Source organism: Mustelus asterias, chromosome 2 (assembly GCF_964213995.1).
Source record: "Mustelus asterias chromosome 2, sMusAst1.hap1.1, whole genome shotgun sequence".
Lineage (NCBI taxonomy): Eukaryota > Metazoa > Chordata > Chondrichthyes > Carcharhiniformes > Triakidae > Mustelus > Mustelus asterias.
In genome coordinates, this window is record NC_135802.1 from 120,896,858 (window position 1) to 120,917,523 (window position 20,666).

The following is a 20,666-nucleotide window of genomic DNA, read 5'->3' on the forward strand; positions in this document are numbered from 1 at the left end:
ATGGTGTATCAAATTCCAGTATAGTCACCTTGTTCTTCTCTACATCTCCAGGATTGCCTTTGCGCCAGCAGCTTTCAGAACATTAGTGTTCTATGTTTGATTTATTTTTGTCATTAAGCAGTGCCGCTCGAACCAACAACCATTTGTGCCACAAAACATTCTGAAAAATGCCTAGAATATGCCATGTTCATTTACTTCATGTCCATATGGATGTGTGAAAAACTCAGTTAATTGCTAAAAGGTCCTTAAACAATATCTACAAATACAGTCGTCAATTTGATTAATTCACATTCCAGGATTTGTTTACCTCTGTCGTATCAAATAGCAATTCCCTTTCATCCACTATAATTTTATACATGGTTGACTGAGGAGCTCCAAATGACCGGATATTTTCATATGGGAATGTCTCCAGTGGTCTGGCCTCTCTGCGCTTGTACACAGAGACTGATTCAGCACACACTCCCAGCCAGAGTTCTTGTGGGAATCCACCTTCTCTGCACTGCAAAAAAAATGATATATCCATTATTCTCTCTCCTGAATTCTGAATTCCAGGAAAGAAAGAGTTCATTTAAGTTAGTTGATCAAAGTGTGAAAAAAGGTACAAAAACAAAGCCAGACTTGTTTCATGAATAGAAAATGCACTGGGTCTGGAATGTACGGCTAATAGCAGCCATGCTGATTCTGGAGGAGCTTTTTTACTGAAATGTTGTCTTGCATTCGTTTAGTGTATTTCATCTAAACAACCAATGTTTGCAATTCATTATGCATATGAATGTTTCATCTCAAAAAACAAAGTGTCAATTTTTTGCACTCACCTCCACATCAAATAGAGTTGAGCCATATCCAGGCCAATCTTTGATCAGAGCCATGTATTTGACCATGACCTGTTCTTGGGTCATTCCTTGTATCTTTTTCCACTTATCAATAATACTGGTTCGAGCTGATGAAATCTCTTCCTTAACCCACATGTCAATCATCTGCTCATCCTCAGATTTCATCCTACTGACAGAGCCACCTCGGAAACTCCGTCTCAACGTTCCTTCCAAGAAGCTGGATCGCTTTTTGTCATTCCTATCACCAGAATGAGCAAAGGTCCTGGTTGATTGTGTGATTCGTGTCTTTAATCTCTCTACTGGGAACACTTCTTCCATTTCTGGTACAGTAAGATGAGAAGTATAATCTCCCTGAAGAAACTGAAGACGCAAGGCAGCAAAATACTGAAGAGTTTCTTCAGGGGCAGGATAGTGACCATGAATAACAGCCTCATGAGCCTAATGGTAGGAATAAACAAAAAATTAAAATGTAAAAAAAATCTGCAATGTACATTAATGGATCAAGACTTAATCTTAACTATTCATATGAAATACTGTAATAATAGTTTCCTTATAGATATTCTTGTAGAGAAACACATTTATAGATGCTCATGTTGAAGAAATTGTTCAACATTTCATCACCTCCCGTGGCATTATTCAGGTTTGGTGTGCAGTTGTTGTGCTTAATGTGGCCTCACCTCCAGTTAAGGAGCAGAGCACAATATTTAAAAATGAAGACCACCTCACTCTGAATGAAGAAGGAACTTGCCTGTTTAATAATGCCAAGAAAGTGGTTGAGAGAAATTTTGGGGGAATCTGAGAGAATTTGTCATTGTTGCTCAATTTAAAAAGTGGAATGCTCCTTTAAAACGACACAGATGGGAGAATTCCATCCATTGTCTCTGCTTCCACTGCTCTTGAAGGCAGTGAATTTCGGATTATTACTACCTGATGCATAAGTAAGTATTTCCTTACATGACCTCTTCATCTCTTGCCTAAAACCTTAAATCTGTGTCTAATGGTCCTTGTACCATTAACTCAAGGGAACGGCTTTTCTTTCTTCCAGGCTCTGATGAAGGATCATCCAGACTCGAAATGTTGGCTCTATTCTCTCTCCACAGATGCTGTCAGACCTGCTGAGATTTTGCAGCATTTTTGGTTTTTGTTTCAGATTCCAGCATCCACAAGTTTTATGCCTTTATCTTAGTGTTTAACGCACTGCCACTTCTCTTCCAGGATCGCCTTCCCTGAAGAGGTACTGCTCTTCTCTCCAACAGAATTTCTATTTGTCTCTTTCACCCTGGAGCTCTGACGAAGGATCATTCAGACTCGAAACATTGACTCTTATCTCTCTCCACAGATGGTGTCAGACCTGCTGAGATTTTCCACCATTTTCTGTTTTTGTAACAGCTTTTCTTTGCCTACTATATATATAAACCTGTCATAATCCTGTACACGTCCATCAAATCTCTCTTCAATCTCCTTTGCTCAAGGAGAATAATCCCAGCTTCTCCAATCTAACTTTGTAGCTAAATACTATCACCCCTGAAACCATTCTGGTAAATCTCCTCTGATCTTCACATCCTTCCCAAAAAGTAGTGACCAGAACTGGACAATATACTCTAGTTGTGGTCTAACCAGAGTTTTATACAGCTTCAGCATAACTGCGAACTACTGTCTCAATATTTCCTGCCATCTTCAAAGATCTATGCATATCTACCACCAAGTGCTTGTCTCTGCACTCTTTCTAGAATTGTGCCATTATGTATATATTATCTCCCCCTATCCCTTTGGCCAAAAGGGATCATAGAATCCCTATAGTGCCAAAAGAGGCCATTCAGCCCATCGAGTCTGCACCAACTCTTGACAGAGTATCTCACCCAGCCTCACCGCCCTATCCCCATATTCCAGTCCCATAGTGACCCGAAAGAAAAAAAAACTATCCTCATCTCTGTCTTAAAAGGGATACTTCTTAGTCTTAAACTGTGTTCCCTAGTTCTAGTCTGCCCCATAAGGAGAAATATCCTCCCTGTATCTATGCTGTGCTCTAACCTGTGTTTTGTATGGATGAAACATGACTTTACTCCCTTGCCCTCTATTCTTCTGGATAGAATTCCATTAGGGTTTTGAATTATTTTTTAATACCTGTTCATGTTAAGTATACCTGGACCCACAAATATCCACAATGGTTAATTACTAAACAATTATGTCCATTTATTAAGTAGCATTAATATCGTTACACATTCTTGGAGTAACATTACATTTTAAGAAGCAAACTTTCAAACAATTTATACTTTTCTGTTAACTTAATGTTTTAGGTTTTCAACCATACCTGCTCAAACATGAAAGCAAATTCCACACTGTCTTTTGGCACATTGTCAGTGTCAAGGAAGCAGTAGAGTTTGAAGTAGAATTTCCATGAGTTATCATCTTCTGAAGTGGCAGCAGTCCTGTGTACAAACCAATTATCCAACAGTTTATTAGAAATATTTGAATAAGAAAAAATGCTGTTTGGAGGAGTTTATGCATTGCACAATTGCAACACTGTCTCAAAGTTAACCAGTGGGATTGCACAACCCAAGTGCTAACCTTGCATGGGTTTGCAGGTCAGTGGGAGGTCACCTCATCTGCATAGCTCAGGTGGATGCATATATGACTTTACGTGCATCTCTATCACCCACCTAACCGTATTGCCTACTTGCCAGGTATGGAGGGCATTAGCTATGAGGAGAGGTTGGAGAAACGTGGTTTGTTCTCACTGGAGCGATGGAGGTTGAGGGGAGACCTGATAGAAGTCTACAAGATTATGAGAGGCATGGACAGAGTGGATAGTCAGAAGCTTTTCCCCAGGGTGGAAGAGTCAATTACTAGGGGGCATAGGTTTAAGGTGCGAGGGGCAAGTTTTAAAAGAGATGAACGAGGCAGATTTTTTTTTACACAGAGAGTGGTGGGTGCCTGGAACTCGTTGCGGATATGGTAGTGACTTTTAAGGGGCGTCTTGACAAGTACATGAATGAGATGGGAATAGAGGGATATGGTCCCTGGAAGCGTAGGGGGTTTTATTTAAGTCAGGCAGCATAATCGGTGCAGGCTTGGAGGGCCGAAGGCCCTGTTCCTGTGCTGTAATTTTCTTTGTTCTTTGTTGGTCAAAGGCTGCCTAGTACAGAACCATTGTGAAGGCCAGTGTTCATCCAGCACACAGGGCTCCTCTGCATCCCCTATCGGCCCAGGATGAGAACCTCTGGCTTAATGAGCTCTTAGCAGCTTGCACTTACGCTGCAGCAAACTACCAGAAACAACAGAGATCCAACACTGCCATTTTACCTTAACAGTTACAGTGGGCCAAAGCTGAAAACCTTGTGGAATTTGGGTTCCATTGTATTCTAGTTGAGGCTTGAAATACAGTTATGATACTGATAGTAAATTAACCTCCTAAATCATAGAATCATAAAATGGTTACAATACTGGAGGCAATTTGGTTTGTTGTGTCTGTGTCAGCTCTCAAAGAGCAATACAGTTAGTCCCACTGGCCTGCCTTTTCTTCGTAGCCGACAAATCATTTCACTTCAGATAATTATCCAATTCCCTTTTGAAAGCCAAGATCAAATCTGCCTCCACTACACTTTCAGGCAGTAAAACAAAAGCAAGATAATATGAGTACAGGGAATCTGAAATAAAAACAGGGAATGCTGGAAATAGTCGGCAGCTTTGGTAGCATCATTGGGAAGATAAACAGAGTTAATTTTCACCAATGAGGCAGCAAGGTTCAGTCATGAAATTTCCTGACTCAACAGACCCATCCATATAAAGACCCATATATAAGACCCATCCATAATATATATTTTTGCTCTGGGGAGGGGAGGGGATCAGGTCTGCTATCTCCTAAGGCTGCAATGGAGGACAGCAAATGGCCAGACCAGCAGGCTAGAATGTTCGCCTCCATTTATTGGGACAAAAGCCCCTGAGGGCGCAATCTTACGAAAAAAATCTAAGTGCCTAATGAGCGAGAAAACAGGAGTTTCCGACTATCTTTTGGGCGAGTTTAAAAATACAATCTTTTGACACACTCACTTTTTTGGTCAGAAGTGAGATTCTCACCAGTAAAGTGGAGGGGTGCGGGGGGGGGGGGGGGGGGGGGGAGAGAGAGAGAGCCTGAGCTTGCTGGTGAAGCCAGCTGCAGACTGCTTGGGGTGCGATCGCACACGCGCCCTGATCTCCCAATGAACTTGGAGACCTCTTCCCAGCCTCCACACACCTCCCCACCCCAACGGACATTCCTTCCACCACCCACCCCCCCCAGTGACATTTCCAATCCCCCTACCCACTCGCGTCATTGGTGGCAGTGTAAACCTCCCCCCCCCCCCCCCCCCAACCATGGCAACAGGGGTTGCCATCGGGACCCTCCCAATTAATCCCCCTCCACAGCCCACACTGCATGTCCCCCTCTTTGCCACACAGTGTACACATGTTGTGTCCACTGCAAATTTTAAAATTGTGTCTTGCACACCCAATTCTAGGCCTTTATTTTGGATCAAAAAAATCAATGGTATTAACATTGATCCCTGGGGAACCAAACTATATTGCATCATAGCATCACAGAATACCTACAGTACAGAAGGAGGACATTCGGCATATCAAGTCTGCACCAAGTCTCCAACAGGGCATCCTATCCAGGCCCCCCTCAACACCATGCATTTACCCCATTAATCTCACTAAACTACACATCTTGGAACACTAAGGGACAATTTAGCACGGCCAATCCACCTAACCTGCACATTTTTGGATTATGGGAGGAAACCCACATAGACACGGTGAGAATGTGCAAACTCCACACAGGCAATTAGAAACATAGAAACATAGAAACCCTACAGTGCAGAAGGAGGCCATTCGGCCCATCGAGTCTGCACCGACCACAATCCCACCCAGGCCCTACCCCCACATATTTACCCGCTAATCCCTCTAACCTATGCATCCCAGGACTCTAAGGGGCAATTTTTAACCTGGCCAATCAACCTAACCCGCGCATCTTTGGACTGTGGGAGGAAACCGGAGCACCCGGAGGAAACCCACGCAGACACGAGGAGAATGTGCAAACTCCACACAGACAGTGACCCGAGCCGGGAATCGAACCCAGGACCCTGGACCCTGGACCCTGGACCCTGGACCCTGGACCCAAGGCTAGAATTAAACCAGGGTCCCTGGAGCTGTGAGGCAGCAGTGCTAATTACCTTGTCATCATGCTGTCCCAAAAAACCCATGCATGCCGTCAAATCTGAAAAATAACCTTTCATCAATACTCTGTTTTCTGTCACTCAGGCAACTTCATATCTCTGTTCTATTGTCCCTTTTATTCCAAGGACTTCATTGACAAGCATATTATGTTGCACTTTATTAACACCTTTTGGAAGTCCCCCATACCTATCATGTGTATGATACATGACGACCATCATGACATGACAACGGGGTGACCAGCATCGTGGTAACAAAGAAAAGACAGGCAGCGTGCCTTAATGACTATCGTCCGGTGACTCTGACATCCATCATTATGAAGTGCTTCGAAAGATCACTCACGGCACAAATCTATTCCTGCCTCCCAGACTGCCTTGTTCCACTACACGTCACATATCGCTGCAACAGGTCCACAGCAGACACCATCTCCCTGGCCTTACACTTAACCCTGGAACACTAGATAACAAAGGCACCCATTTCAGACACATATTCATAGACTACAGCTCAGCCTTTAACACCATTATTCTTACGAGATTCATCTCCAAACTTTGTGACCTGGGGCTCGGCTCCTCTCTCTGCAACTGGATCCTAGACTTTCTTTAGAGGCTTTAGAGAGAGTGCAGAGAAGGTTTACCAGGATATTGCCTGGTATGGAGGGTCTTAGCTATGAGGAGAGATTGGGTAAACATAAGAACATAAGAAATAGGAGCAGGAGTAGGCCATCTAGCCCCTCGAGCCTGCCCCGCCATTCAATAAGATCATGGCTGATCTGACGTGGATCAGTACCACTTACCCGCCTGATCCCCATAACCCTTAATTCCCTTACCGATCAGGAATCCATCCATCCGCGCTTTAAACATATTCAGCGAGGTAGCCTCCACCACCTCAGTGGGCAGAGAATTCCAGAGATTCACCACCCTCTGGGAGAAGAAGTTCCTCCTCAACTCTGTCTTAAACCGACCCCCCTTTATTTTGAGACTGTGTCCTCTAGTTTTAACTTCCTTACTAAGTGGAAAGAATCTCTCCGCCTCCACCCTATCCAGCCCCCGCATTATCTTATAAGTCTCCATAAGATCCCCCCTCATCCTTCTAAACTCCAACGAGTACAAACCCAATCTCCTCAGCCTCTCCACATAATCCAAACCCCTCATCTCCGGTATCAACCTGGTGAACCTTCTCTGCACTCCCTCCAATGCCAATATATCCTTCCTCATATAAGGGGACCAATACTGCACACAGTATTCCAGCTGCGGCCTCACCAATGCCCTGTACAGGTGCATCAAGACATCCCTGCTTTTATATTCTATCCCCTTCGCAATATAGGCCAACATCCCATTTGCCTTCTTGATCACCTGTTGTACCTGCAGACTGGGCTTTTGCGTCTCATGCACAAGGACCCCCAGGTCCCTTTGCACGGTAGCTTGTTTTAATTTGTTTCCATCTTGGGCTCGTTCTCCCTGGAAAGACGGAGAATGAGGGGAGACCTAACAGAGGTGTACAAAATTATGAAGGGTATAGATAGGGTGAACAGTGGGAAGCTTTTTCCCAGATCGGAGGTGACGATCACGAGGGGTCACAGGCTCAAGGTGAGAGGGGCGAGGTATAACTCGGATATCAGAGGGACGTTTTTTACACAGAGTGGTGGGGGCCTGGAATGCGCTGCCAAATAGGGTGGTGGAGGCAGACACGTTAGCGTCGTTTAAGACTTACCTGGATAGTCACATGAGCAGTCTGGGAATGGAGGGATACAAACGAATGGTCTAGTTGGACCAATGAGCGGCACAGGTTTGGAGGGCTGAAGGGCCCGTTTCCTGTGCTGTACTGTTCTTTGTTTCTAACCCAAAGACCACAGTTAGTAAGTACAGTCAACAACACCTCCCCCACGATCATCCTCAACGCTGATGCTCCGCAGGGCTGTGTCCTCAGCCCCTCACTATACTCCTTATACACCTTTAACTGTATGGCCAAATTCCCCTCCAACTCAATTTTCAAGTTTGCTGATGACACTACTGTTGTGGGTCTCAAACAATGGTGAGTACAGGAATGAGATAAAGAATCTGGCGAACTGATGCGATGACAATAATCTCTTCCGCAATGTCAACAAAGCGAAGGAGATAGTCAGTGACTTCAGGAAACATAGTGAAGGGCATGTTCCTGTCTACATCAATGGGGGCGAAGTAGAAATGGTCGAGAGTTTCAAGTTTTTAGGTGTCCAGATCACCAACAACCTGTTCTGGTCCCTCCATGCGGACTGAAGGAGGAAAAATATACAGATGGGTACACATAAGATGGTGGCCTGGCACACAAACAGTCACCTGGGAAAGAGACATTAAATAGACACTGACTTTCAGTACAAACAGCCACCTGAGATTAAAACATAAAGGACAGACAGCTATCCAAAGTTAAACATGCATGAATCAAATCTTACAGGAAGCCAGCCAGGGCTTAAAGATAAGGACAATAGGGATAGATAATGAGATTAACTACAGGTGGGATCGGGAATACATTACTGCAGGAAAACCAATTACTGTCAACTACTGTATGAATAGACCGAAACTAAAGTCATCGATAGTCACTGACGTAGGAAATGTATCCATTCATAGAACAATGCGATGTTAACATGCTTCTGTTTGTATTTGTCTATAACGATGTGTTTAACGATCGATCACCTACTTGATTACAACGTGATAATGGCTAGATGTCCAGTCCATCTATTGTGTAAAGGGTATAAAGATGGACCGCTCCTATTGTCTCATTGAGAGAAATCATAGAAATCATAGAAACCCTACAGTGCAGAAAGAGGCCATTCGGCCCATCGAGTCTGCACCGACCACAATCCCACCCAAGCCCTACCCCCACATATTTACCCGCTAATCCCTCTAACCTACGCATCTCAGGACTCTAAGGGACAATTTTTAACCTGGCCAATCAACCGAACCCGCACATCTTTGGACTGTGGAAGGAAACCGGAGCACCCGGTGGAAACCCACGCAGACACGAGGAGAATGTGCAAACTCCACACAGACAGTGACCCGAGCCGGGAATCGAACCCGGGACCCTGGAGCTGTGAAGCAGCAGTGCTAACCACTGTGCTACCGTGCCGCCCCAAAGGCAGCTGTCTAGAAGCACTGCGGAGTGCCAGTGCCATTTCTCCACGAAGCTTCATTAAATAAAACTGTATTGTTGAAACCTTCAAGCCTGACTCACAAGTGGCATTTTTCCAACAACACGGACAATATAGTTAAGAATCATAGAATCTTACAGTGCAGAAGGAGGCCAATCGGCCCACCGAGCCAACAGCGACAATTCCACCCAGGCTCTATCCCCATAAACCCATGCATTTACCCTAGCTCGTCCCCCCACATTAAGGGGCAACATGCATTGCCAATCCACCTAACCAGCACATCTCTGGACTGTGGAAGGAAACCGGAGGAAATGCACGCAGCCACAGGGAGAATGTGCAAACTCCACACAGACAGTGACCCAAGCCAGGAATCGAACCCGATTCCCTGGCGCTGTGAGGCAGCAGTGCTAACCACTGTGCCACCCACTATGGCCACCATCGCCTCTATTTTCTCAGGAGACTAAGGAAATAGAGCATGTCCGCCACAACTCTCACAAATTCCTACAGATGCACCATAGAAAGCATTCTTTCTGGTTGTATCATGCTTGGTATGGCTCCTGCTCTGTCCAAGACCGCAAGAAAGTATGAAGGGTTGTGAACGAAGCCCAGTCCATCACTCAAACCAGCCTCCCATCCATCGATACTGTCTACACTTCTCACTGCCTCGGAAAAGCAGCTAGCATAATCAAGGACCCCATGCACCCTGGACATGATCTCTTCCATCTTCTTCTGTTGGGAAAAAGATACAAAAGTCTGAGGACATGTACCAACTAACTCAAGAACAGGTTCTTCCCTGCTGCTATCAGACTTTTGAATGGACTTGCCTTGCATTAAGTTGATCTTTCTCTACACCAAAGCTATAACTGTAACACTACATTCTGCACTCTCTCCTTTCCTTCCCTATGTATGGTATGCTTTGTCTGTATAGTATGCAAAAAACAATACTTTTCACTGTATACTGTATGTGACAATAATAAATGAAATCAAGCACTACATCAATTCTGTTACCTCATCAAAAAATGCAAATTAATTTCATGTACTCTTATCAAATCCCTGCTGGCTTTGCTTAATTAATGACCATTTGTCCATGTGACTGTTAATTTTATCCTGTAATATTGCTTCTATCAGTTTTCCTGCCACTGAGATTAAACGGACTGGGCTGTAGTTGCTAGACTTATTCTTCCTTTTAGTATCCTCCAATGCATCTGATCTCATCCTGGTAACTAACCAACTTCAATTGTGGTCAGCCACCTAATACTTCGTTTTTTTAAATCAATTTTAGCATATGCAGTATCTCAACTACTTTGTCTTTCACTATGACTCCAGCAGCACCTTCTTCCTTGGTAAAGGCAGATCAAAAGTACCATTCCCTCTTGTGGGATTGTAATTTAATTGTACCCAACCTAATTATTTTTTAAAGTTCAATTATAGTCCAAGTCATATTAGACAAAAAAGGAATCATTTTAACTGCCACATTTGGGTTAGTTTAGGCCACTCAAGAATTAAATTTTAAGACATCTGAAAACAATCTCAAGCCAACGTTATCTCTAAGCAACCTGGAAGTTTCTGTGCCGCAACTTGGACCTGTTAAATGTTGGAAAAACTCATACATTTGAACAGGTAGGTTGCTCACAAGTTATATCAAAAATGCCTCAGTGCCTTCCAACCATGGTATATACCACCCCTAACCTCGATCCCCAATGACCACTGAACTTGCCTCTTGGGCAGAAGTTGTTTCTGGATAATTCCCTGCCGACTGGTTGACATCTGGGCAGGCAATTGGGTTTTAAAAAAAACATACACCAGGATGGTTAAAACTCTACCTGCTGCCCTAGGAAATATTGGGACCAAAGAGTTTTCTGGCTTATATAATAGCACTTTCACAATAAAGACACGACGGACATGCCTAAAGCTTTGTAGTGCAGTATCAGTTGAAACAACACATTGTAGGATTAATGGGTTACTACATTCCAACTACAAACTGATTAAAGCTGCTTTGACATTAGACAAAGAAAATCAAAAATAAATTCTAATATAACAAGAGAATCTGGAGGAAAGCAGCTTGCACTTACTTTTCAAATTTTGCCAAAACATCAGCTACGACTGTTCTGTTTTCAATTGCTTTTTCAATAGCACCCTTATGTTCAAAGAGAGCAAACATATTTCTACCGTCCTCCATGGCCAGTCCACGTATCAACTTCTCAACAACCTGCAATCACAAAAAATAAAGTTTGCTTCCATAGTCTGTTATTTTCTATTTTGCATTTTTATTTCTTACAATTGCCAAAGCGACGGTAAATCTCCCCAACTTCTTCCTCCATGTAGCTCAGAGAAGAGTATTTTGTGGTGGGCTCATATTTACACTGTACAGTCTGCAGGAACTCTTCTACCATAACGGAGGCGGCACGGTAGCACAGTGGTTAGCACTGCTGCCTCACAGCACCAGGGACCCAGGTTCAATTCCGGGCTCGGATCACTGTCTGTGTGGAGTTTGCACATTCTCTCTGCGATTCCGTTGGTTTCCTCCGGGTGCACTGGTTTCCTCCCACAGTCCAAAGATGTGCAGGTTAGGTGGATTGGCCATACTAGTGTCAAGGGATTGGCAGGGGAAATATGTGGGGTTACGGGAATCGGGCCTTAGTGGGATTGTGGCTGGTGCAGACTCGATGGGCCAAATGGCCTCCTTCTGCACTGTAGGGATTCTATGATAACAGCTAAGATTCAGACATCAGACACACCATTCTACCAACCTATGTCAAGGTTGTTCATTAATATTCTAAACCATTTAAGACTACATTGGACCACAGCACAAAAACAATGAACCTGATAAGTTCTCTTCTGTTGTAAAACCTTACCTCGCCTGCAGTTGTATGAGAATTAATTGTGATTTTACAGGAACCTCCACCATGGCAATAAACTGTAGAGGTCATTTCTTGTCGGTTGATCAAGGCTATTATTTCTTCCCGAGAAGGCACATACTCCCTGGTTTTAGTTTTCTTTAGAGATTCATATATGAATATTGCATACTTCTCCAACTCTCCTGGAAATTGGTCTCGTATCCTAGATACACAACCAAATTGTAACAGTTGAGTCATCTTGTGCAGGTATCATTATGATAGTTTCTGGACATGAGCTGTAAACAGATCTACAACTGAAATATGTCTTCTAAGCACTTCCAATTCCAAACTGTATGAAAAGATATTATAAGATATTACTCATATCCTTATGTCTGTAGCTGAAAATTATAAGGCAGCCAAACATTGATCCTTGGGTTAAATAATATATGATATAAATGGCAGGGTAGCTGATGTGTCACAACTTTAGCATGTGGGACCAGATGGTAAACAGTGTGATTCACAGTCCGAGCTTTGGACCTGGAGACGCACCTGTAAAGGAGAAAGTTACCTACATACTTTGTTCCAGGAGGCAGTCACACCTCTTTGGTTAAGTGCTTCAGATTTAGTCCATGGTTAGAGAGTGAAGGAGATGACTATGAGTAAGGCAGGAATAGGGATCAAGAACAAAGCAATGAAGGAGCCTCAGCTCTCGAGCTTGTCTAATAAGTCCAAACAGGCTGCAAGAACATTGTGGAAGAACAGAATTGCAGGAAGGATGAGCAAACTGACCATAGCATTGTGTTAGGGGAACCAGTTTCGGAGAGTAGCCACTGAAGGATACAGCATATTTAAAGGCAGAGATTTCTACAACCAATAGCATGAGTCCCAAAGGCAGTGTTGCCTGCTCAGTGCCAGGGTTAAGGATATCTCCTTAGGGCTAGAGGAACTGAAGGTGGGAGGGGCAGCAACCCATTGACGTGGTGCCAACAACATAGATAGGACTAAGAAAGCAGTTCAACTAAGAGGGTATGAGCAACTAGGGAAAAAATTAGAAAGCAGATCCACAAAAGGTCTCACGATTACTACCAGAGTCACGAGCAAATTGGCATCGGATCAATAACATCTGGGAGTTGAGTGCATGGTTCAAAGATTAGTGTGGGAGAAATGGGTTTCAATTCATGGGGTGGCATGGTGGCATAGTGGTGAGCATTGCTGTCTCACAGCACCAGCGACCTGGATTCACTTCCAGCCTTGGGTGACTGTGTGTGGAGTTTGCATGTTCTCCTTGTGCCTGCGTGGATTCCCTCTGGGTGCTCCAGTTTCCTTCCATAGTCTAAAGATGTGCAGGTTAGGCGAATTGGCCATATTAAATTACCCCTTAATGTCCCAAGATGAGTATGCTAGGGGGATTGTCGAGGTAAATGTGTGGGGTTATGGGGATAGGCAAGATGCTCTTTTGGAGAGTCAGTGCAGACTCGATGGGCTGAATGGCCTGTTTCTGCACTGTAGGGATTATATTCTATTCTAAGATCAGATCTTACTGAATGGTGAAATATGGCCAAGGGAGTTATATGGCATACTCCGGCTGCTATTTCTTGTATTACGTTCCTATTTTAGGCAACAAAATTGATAAGATGGTTTGTACCTTTTGAGATGGAATTTGAGGTATCTCAGGATAGTGCGGCTTGGCATAAATGTACAACTCATGCAGGTAAGTAATTGCCAACAGCGCAAGTTGCACTCACTCCCCGGCTGAGGCACTTTGTTTGTCTGTTTGACAAGTTGGCAGTAGAGCTCATCCCGTAAAGGTCGCAGATCTTGCCCAGTCAGCAGAATATCTCGTATAATGGGAATTGGATCAGGAACAGATTCCATTTGGTGCAGAGAGTTGAAGAGCTTGATGGCTTCATCCTGTAGAGTTGTGTATCCTTTTTCTTTCAACACTAGAAAACAAACCAGAAATAGAGCTTTGATTTTGTTGAAGCCAATATAGGTAACAGATGTGGAGACCTTAGCCACAAATATATTCGTAATGGGAAATATACTTGCTCGCTGTTAATTTGATGGAGAAATGTTCTTGGGTCTGAATGCCTTTGTACTGGGGAATCTAGGTGGAGTGGATATTAGAGAATTGAATGAATCAAAGTACACACTCCTTAAGGGGACTGACTCCTCAATTTTCTTGATAATAAAATGAATAGATGGAAAATTATGGGTGTTGTGTCATCAATTTGTGGTTGAAGCTTCACATCAACATTAACAATTGGAAAGTTAGCCCTTTTTAGTGCAATTTGAATTAGCTGCACCTTAAAATTAACTCGAGCAAAGAGAAAATTGGGTTGATGAAGGTAATGCAGTTGGACTTCCAAAAGACGTTTGATAAAGTGTCACATTTCATACAGTCTTGTCAGCAAAGTTGAAGTCAATGGGATAAAAGGGAAAATGGCTGCAGGGATTTGAAGTGGGCAGAGTGACAGGGAACAGAAGTGGTGGTGTGAAGTTGTTTCTGGACTGGAATAAGGTATCTAGTGGAGCTCTTCAGGTATTGGGATCACTGCTTTTCTTCATCTAAATTCATGAGTTACATTTGGGTTTCCAGGGCACAATTTCAAAATTTGCAGATAACTCAAAAATTGGAAGTGTTGTTGAACTGTGAGGAGGAAAGTGATAGATTTCAAGAGGATGTAGACAGGCTGGTGGAACAGCCTGACAGCTGGAGATGGAATTTAATGGAGAAGTGATACACGTTAGTTGGGAGAACGAGGAGAGGCAATACAAAATAAAGGATACAATTTTAAAGTGGGTGCAGGAGCAGAAGGATTAGGGGCTACATGGTTATGGAAAGTGTTAGAGTAGGTTGAGAAAGCAGTTAATAAGGTTTATGGGATCCGGTGCTCTGTAAGCAGAGGGACAGGGTATCAAAGAAAGGGAGTTATGTTGAGCCTTTATAAAACACTGCTTCAGCCTCAACTGGAGTTCAGCATCCTAGTCTGGGCACCACACTTTTGAAAGCATCTGAAAGCATTAGAGAATGGGCAAAAAATGTTCACAAGAATCACAGAGTCATAAGGAGGTTTACAGCTTGGCAACAGGCCCTTCGGCCCAACTTGTCCATGCTGCCCAGTTTTTAACCACTAAGCTAGTCCCAATTGCCCGCATTTGGCCCATTTCCCTCTCTACCCATCTTACCCATGTAACTGTCTAAATGCTTTTCAAAAGATGAAATTATACCCACCTCTACTACTACCTCTGGCTCATTCCAGATATTCACAACCTTTTGTGTGAAAGAATTGCCCCTCTGGACCCTTTTGTATCTCTTCCCTCTCATCTTAAATCTATGTCCTCTAATTTTAGAGCCCCCTATCTTTGGGAAGACCATCTATCTACCTTATCTATGCATTATCTAACTCATCTTGTTCCAGGAATGAGGGATTTCAGTTATGAGGATAGTTTGGAGAAACTGGGGCTGTTCTCCAGGAAGGAGATTTGATAGAGGTGTTCCAAATCCTAACTGTCTCCATTGGCAGAGGGAGTTGAGAACCAAAGGACATGTATTGAAAGTAAATGGCAAAAGAATGGAAGACTCCATGAGAAAAAATATTTTTATGCAGCAACTGGTTAGGATAGAACATAGAACAGTTCAGCACAGAACAGGCCCTTCGGCCCACGATGTTGTGCCGAGCTTTATCTGAAACCAAGATCAAGCTATCCCACTCCCTATCATCCTGGTGTGCTCCATGTGCTTATCCAATAACCGCTTAAATATTCCTAAAGTGTCTGATTCCACTATCACTGCAGGCAGTCCATTCCACATCCCAACCACTCTCTGCGTAAAGAACCTACCTCTGATATCCTTCCTATATCTCCCACCATGAACCCTATAGTTATGCCCCCTTGTAATAGCTCCATCCACCCGAGGAAATAGTCTTTGAACGTTCACTCTATCTATCCCCTTCATCATTTTATACACCTCTATTAAGTCTCCCCTCAGCCTCCTCAGCTCCAGAGAGAACAGCCCTAGCTCCCTCAACCTTTCCTCATAGGACCTACCCTCCAAACCAGGCAGCATCCTGGTAAATCTCCTTTGTTCTCTTTCCAGCGCTTCCACATCCTTCTTGTAGTGAGGTGACCAGAACTACACACAATATTCCAAATGTGGTCTCACCAAGGTCCTGTACAGTTGCAGCATAACCCCACGGCTCTTAAACTCCAACCCCCTGTTAATAAAAGCTAACACACTATAGGCCTTCTTCACAGCTCTATCCACTTGAGTGGCAACCTTTAGAGATCTGTGGATATGGACCCCAAGATCTCTCTGTTCCTCCACAGTCTTCAGAACCCTACCTTTGACCCTGTAATCCACATTTAAATTAGTCCTACCAAAATGAATCACCTCACATTTATCAGGGTTAAACTCCATTTGCCATTTTTCAGCCCAGCTTTGCATCCTATCTATGTCTCTTTGCAGCCTACAACAGCCCTCCACCTCATCCACTACTCCACCAATCTTGGTATCATCAGCAAATTTACTGATCCACCCTTCAGCCCCCTCCTCTAAGTCATTAATAAAAATCACAAAGAGCAGAGGACCAAGCACTGATCCCTGTGGCACTCCGCTAGCAACCTGCCTCCAGTCTGAAAATTTTCCATCCACCACCACCCTCTGTCTTCGATCAGATAGCTAGTTACTTATCCAATCGGCCAACTTTCCCTCTATCCCACACCTCCTAACTTTCATCATAAGCCGACCATGGGGGACCTTATCAAACGCCTTACTAAAATCCATGTATATGACATCAACTGCCCTACCTTCATCAACACACTCAGTTACCTCCTCAAAAAATTCAATCAAATTTGTGAGGCACGACTTGCCCTTCACGAATCCGTGCTGACTATCCCGGATTAATCCGCATCTTTCTAAATGGTCATAAATCCCATCCCTCAGGACCTTTTCCATCAATTTACCAACCACCGAAGTAAGACGAACCGGTCTATAATTACCAGGGTCATTTCTATTCCCTTTCTTAAACAGAGGAACAACATTCGCCATTCTCCAGTCCTCTGGCACATGCCCCGTGGACAGTGAGGACCCAAAGATCAAAGCCAAAGGCTCTGCAATCTCATCCCTTGCCTCCCAAAGAATCCTAGGATATATTTCATCAGGCCCAGGATTTGGAATGTTTTGCCCAAGACAATCGTGGAAACAGAGTCAACTATGGCTTTCAAAAGGGAATTGGATAAACACCTGAAAATTAAAAAGATGTGCAAGGCACAGAGAAAGTGGGGTAGTGAAGTGGGCTGAACTGTACAGAGCTGGCATGGACCTGATGGGCTGAATGGTCTCATTTTGTACTATAACCATTCTATGATTGCACAATTCTTGAGCATTTCCTATTTCCATTCCTCCATCATTGGCAGCCATACCTTCCACTGCCTAGTCCCTGCTGTAATTCTCTCCTTCAGCCTCTTTACTTCTCTATCTTTCTCTCCTCTTCAAGATGTTTCCTGAACCTACTTCATTGACCAAGATTTTGGTCACCAGTCCAAATATATTCTTGTGGGTTGGTGTCAGTTTGTTTGATTCTGCTCCTGTGAAGCACTGAAGACATTTTACTATAAAGATGCACATTTTTTGTAAGCTATGTAATAAAAGTTTTCCTTACTCACAATTTAAATTGATGTCTCCATATGGGAGTGGAAGTAGTGGGGAGTGCAGAGGATGATGTGTATAACGTAGAATTGGATTCCTTTTGTAGATTTGTTCCACAACTTCAATATTCAGGCAATTTTCCTAATGTACATAATACAAACAAATTAATTAGCTTTCTCAGAAACTTAGCTGCTGGTTTATAACATGATCAATCATGTTTTCTCTTGGACTCTTATTACAGAGTTGCTTGTCAGAAATGTGGTTCAGAGATGCAGCATTACATTGTGGTTGCCCCCTCTCTGAGTGGTGCTTCTAGCCAGGAAGGCTTCATGCTGAAAATGCAGCATTATTGTAACCTGGTTTGCAATGTTTAAATCATTTAAAATAAAAAGCAACGTTCACATTAACATTCTGAATGCTCTCCTACTGGGAGGTTGATAAGGAGCAATTCATTCACTTCTGATCACTGCAGCTCAGAGGCCTTAGAGAGGGCAGTGATGCAGTTTGACTAGAGTGAAAAGGTTAAAATAGTTACAGATTAGGTTTGTATTCCCTTAAAGATTAAAAAGTATTCTAATTAAAATGTTAAAGATTTTTAAAGAGTTTGTAGCATAAGTTATTTACTCTAGTGAGGTGTGTTCAGAACCCTAAAATTAGAGGTTGACTGTTTAGGGGTAATTCTAGTAAGCACTTCTTTATACAAAGCATAGTGGAAATCAGTAACTCTTCACCACCAAATCCTACAGCTCCCAGCCCCAAAAGCCCGTTTTGTTAAGTGACAGGTTTTGAACGTTGATATTGATAGATTTTTGTTGGGTTAGCATATTAAATCATATGGAATCAATGTAGATGGGGCTAAGATAGGGATCAACAGGATGAATTTCTTACCCCTGTAGGTAGCAGATAGTTGTGCCTTACATTCTCCAAATTACAAAATTCAAACCCAGTTTTGGGTAATCTTAACCAAAGCAGTAAACTGCAGTGTTAAAAAAATCATTCATGGGTTGCTGGACCAGCATTTGTAGCACATTCCTAATTGCCCTCGTTTAGCTTGTTCCACTATTTCAAGAGTCAACTGCTTGACAATCATATGGTAATTGCTCCTGTTTTATCTAATAATCCATAACATTTAAGAAGTATTTAGATGTGTACTGCAATGCCAAGGCATACAAGTCTATGGGCCAAATGCTGGAAAACAGAATTAGAATAGTTAGGTAGTTTGTCTTTGACCAATGTAGACACAATGGGCTGAAGGGTCTTTCTCTGTGTTGTTCTGTGTTACCTATGAAAGCATGCGCTTGTAGAATTATAGAATTTTTGTGAAAACTTGGATTTGGTTCATTGTGATTTCTGCCCCACAGTAAAATAATCAGCATTTAAATGAAGAACCACTACAGGCTGAGGGCAAAAAGAACTATGGAAACCCAGCCCAGTGAAGAAACAGCATTATTGTAACATAACCTGTCCTGTGGGGAAACAGCACTAGGATAACAACCCTTCCCAGAAGGGAAGCAGCAAGTTCAAAACATAACCCATCTTTAGAAAACTAGTAGGATGAAAGTGAAGAAGAATGGCCAAAGTCCCAGGACATCACTGGAGGAGTTCCTCAGGTTCTAGACCCTATCATCTTTAGCTGCTTTATCGATGACTTTCCCTCTATTGTAAGTGGGGATGTTTGCTGATGACTGCATAAAGTTCAGCACAATTCATGATTCCTCAGACAATGAAGCAGTCAGTGTCCAAATGCAGCAAGACCTGGAGAATGTTCAGACTTCGGCTGACAAATGGCGAGTAACATTTGCACCACACAGGTAATGACCATCTCTAACAAGAGAGACCATCTCTCAATGACATTCAATGGCATTACCATCACCAACTCTCCCACTGTCAACATCCTGGAGTTACCATTGACCAGAAACTGAACTGGACTGGCCGCATAAGTCATAGAATCTTTACAATGTAGAAAGAGGCCATTCGGTCCATCGAGTCTGCACCGACTCCCTGACATTTTACCCATGCCAACCCCTCGTTCTATCCCTGTTACCCCATTTTTTTACCTGGCTAATCCCCTAATGTACACATCTTGGGACACTAAGGGGCAATTTAGCTTTGCTAATCCACCCAACCTACACACCTTTGAACTGTGAGAGGAAACCAGAGCACCTGGAGGAAACCCCCTTGGGGAGGATGTGCAGACTCCACACAGACAGTCACTCAAGGCTGGAATCGAATCCAGGTCCTTGGAGGCAGTGGTGCTAACCAGTGCAGTGCCGCATGTGCTGTGGCTACAAGAGCAGGTTGGAGGTGATGAATCTTGTGGCAAGTAACTCAACTCCTGACTCCCCAAAGCCTGTCCACAAGATACAAGTCAGGAGTATGATGGAATACTCTTCACTTGCCCGTACAAGTCCAGCTCTAACACCAAGAAACTCAACACCATCCAGAACAAAGCAGCCAATTTGATTGGTACCCCATCCACTTCACTTCAGTCCATCGTCCACCCTAAACATTCACTTCCTTCACCACTGATGCACAGTGGCAGCAACGTGTACCATCTACAAGATGCACTGCAGCAACTTGTCAAGGTTCTTTCAACAGCATCTTCCAAACCCACGACCTTTACCACCTAGAGGGACAAGGGCAGCAGACATATGCGAACACCATGACCTGCAAGTTCCTCTCCCAGTCATTCACCATCCTGACTTGGAACTATATCATTGTTTCTTCACTGTTGTTGAGTCAAAATCCTGGAATTCCCTCCCCAACAGCACGTGGACTGTAGTGGTTCAAAGCGGCGGCTCACCATCACCTTCTCATGGGTAATACATGCTGGTCTAATCAGCAGCACCCACATCCCATGAACAAATAAATTAAAAATATCAGTTACAGAGGTCTCATCATGCAGCCAAAATCATATGTATTCTTTATTGGTGGTCTTTAAAGAGATTATAAAGTGGGGAAACAACATTTTTAGTCAACATTAGTGAAAGATATACCACTATTGTACTGATTGG

At 43.3% G+C, this 20,666-nt stretch overlaps 1 protein-coding gene across 1 annotated transcript in view; it reads right to left on the bottom strand.

Annotated features, from left to right (window-relative positions):
- myo10 (myosin X) overlaps window positions 1-20,666 on the bottom strand; it is a 443,782-nt gene that overhangs the window by 6,988 nt on the left and 416,128 nt on the right. Inside the window, exons 34-40 of the mRNA XM_078240784.1 lie at window positions 17,670-17,793; window positions 13,648-13,945; window positions 12,021-12,225; window positions 11,238-11,374; window positions 3,145-3,262; window positions 816-1,271; window positions 308-499 (exon numbers count right to left, since the gene is read on the bottom strand). Coding sequence (XP_078096910.1) covers window positions 308-499; window positions 816-1,271; window positions 3,145-3,262; window positions 11,238-11,374; window positions 12,021-12,225; window positions 13,648-13,945; window positions 17,670-17,793 — 1,530 coding nt within the window. The remainder of the gene's footprint in view (window positions 1-307; window positions 500-815; window positions 1,272-3,144; window positions 3,263-11,237; window positions 11,375-12,020; window positions 12,226-13,647; window positions 13,946-17,669; window positions 17,794-20,666) is intronic.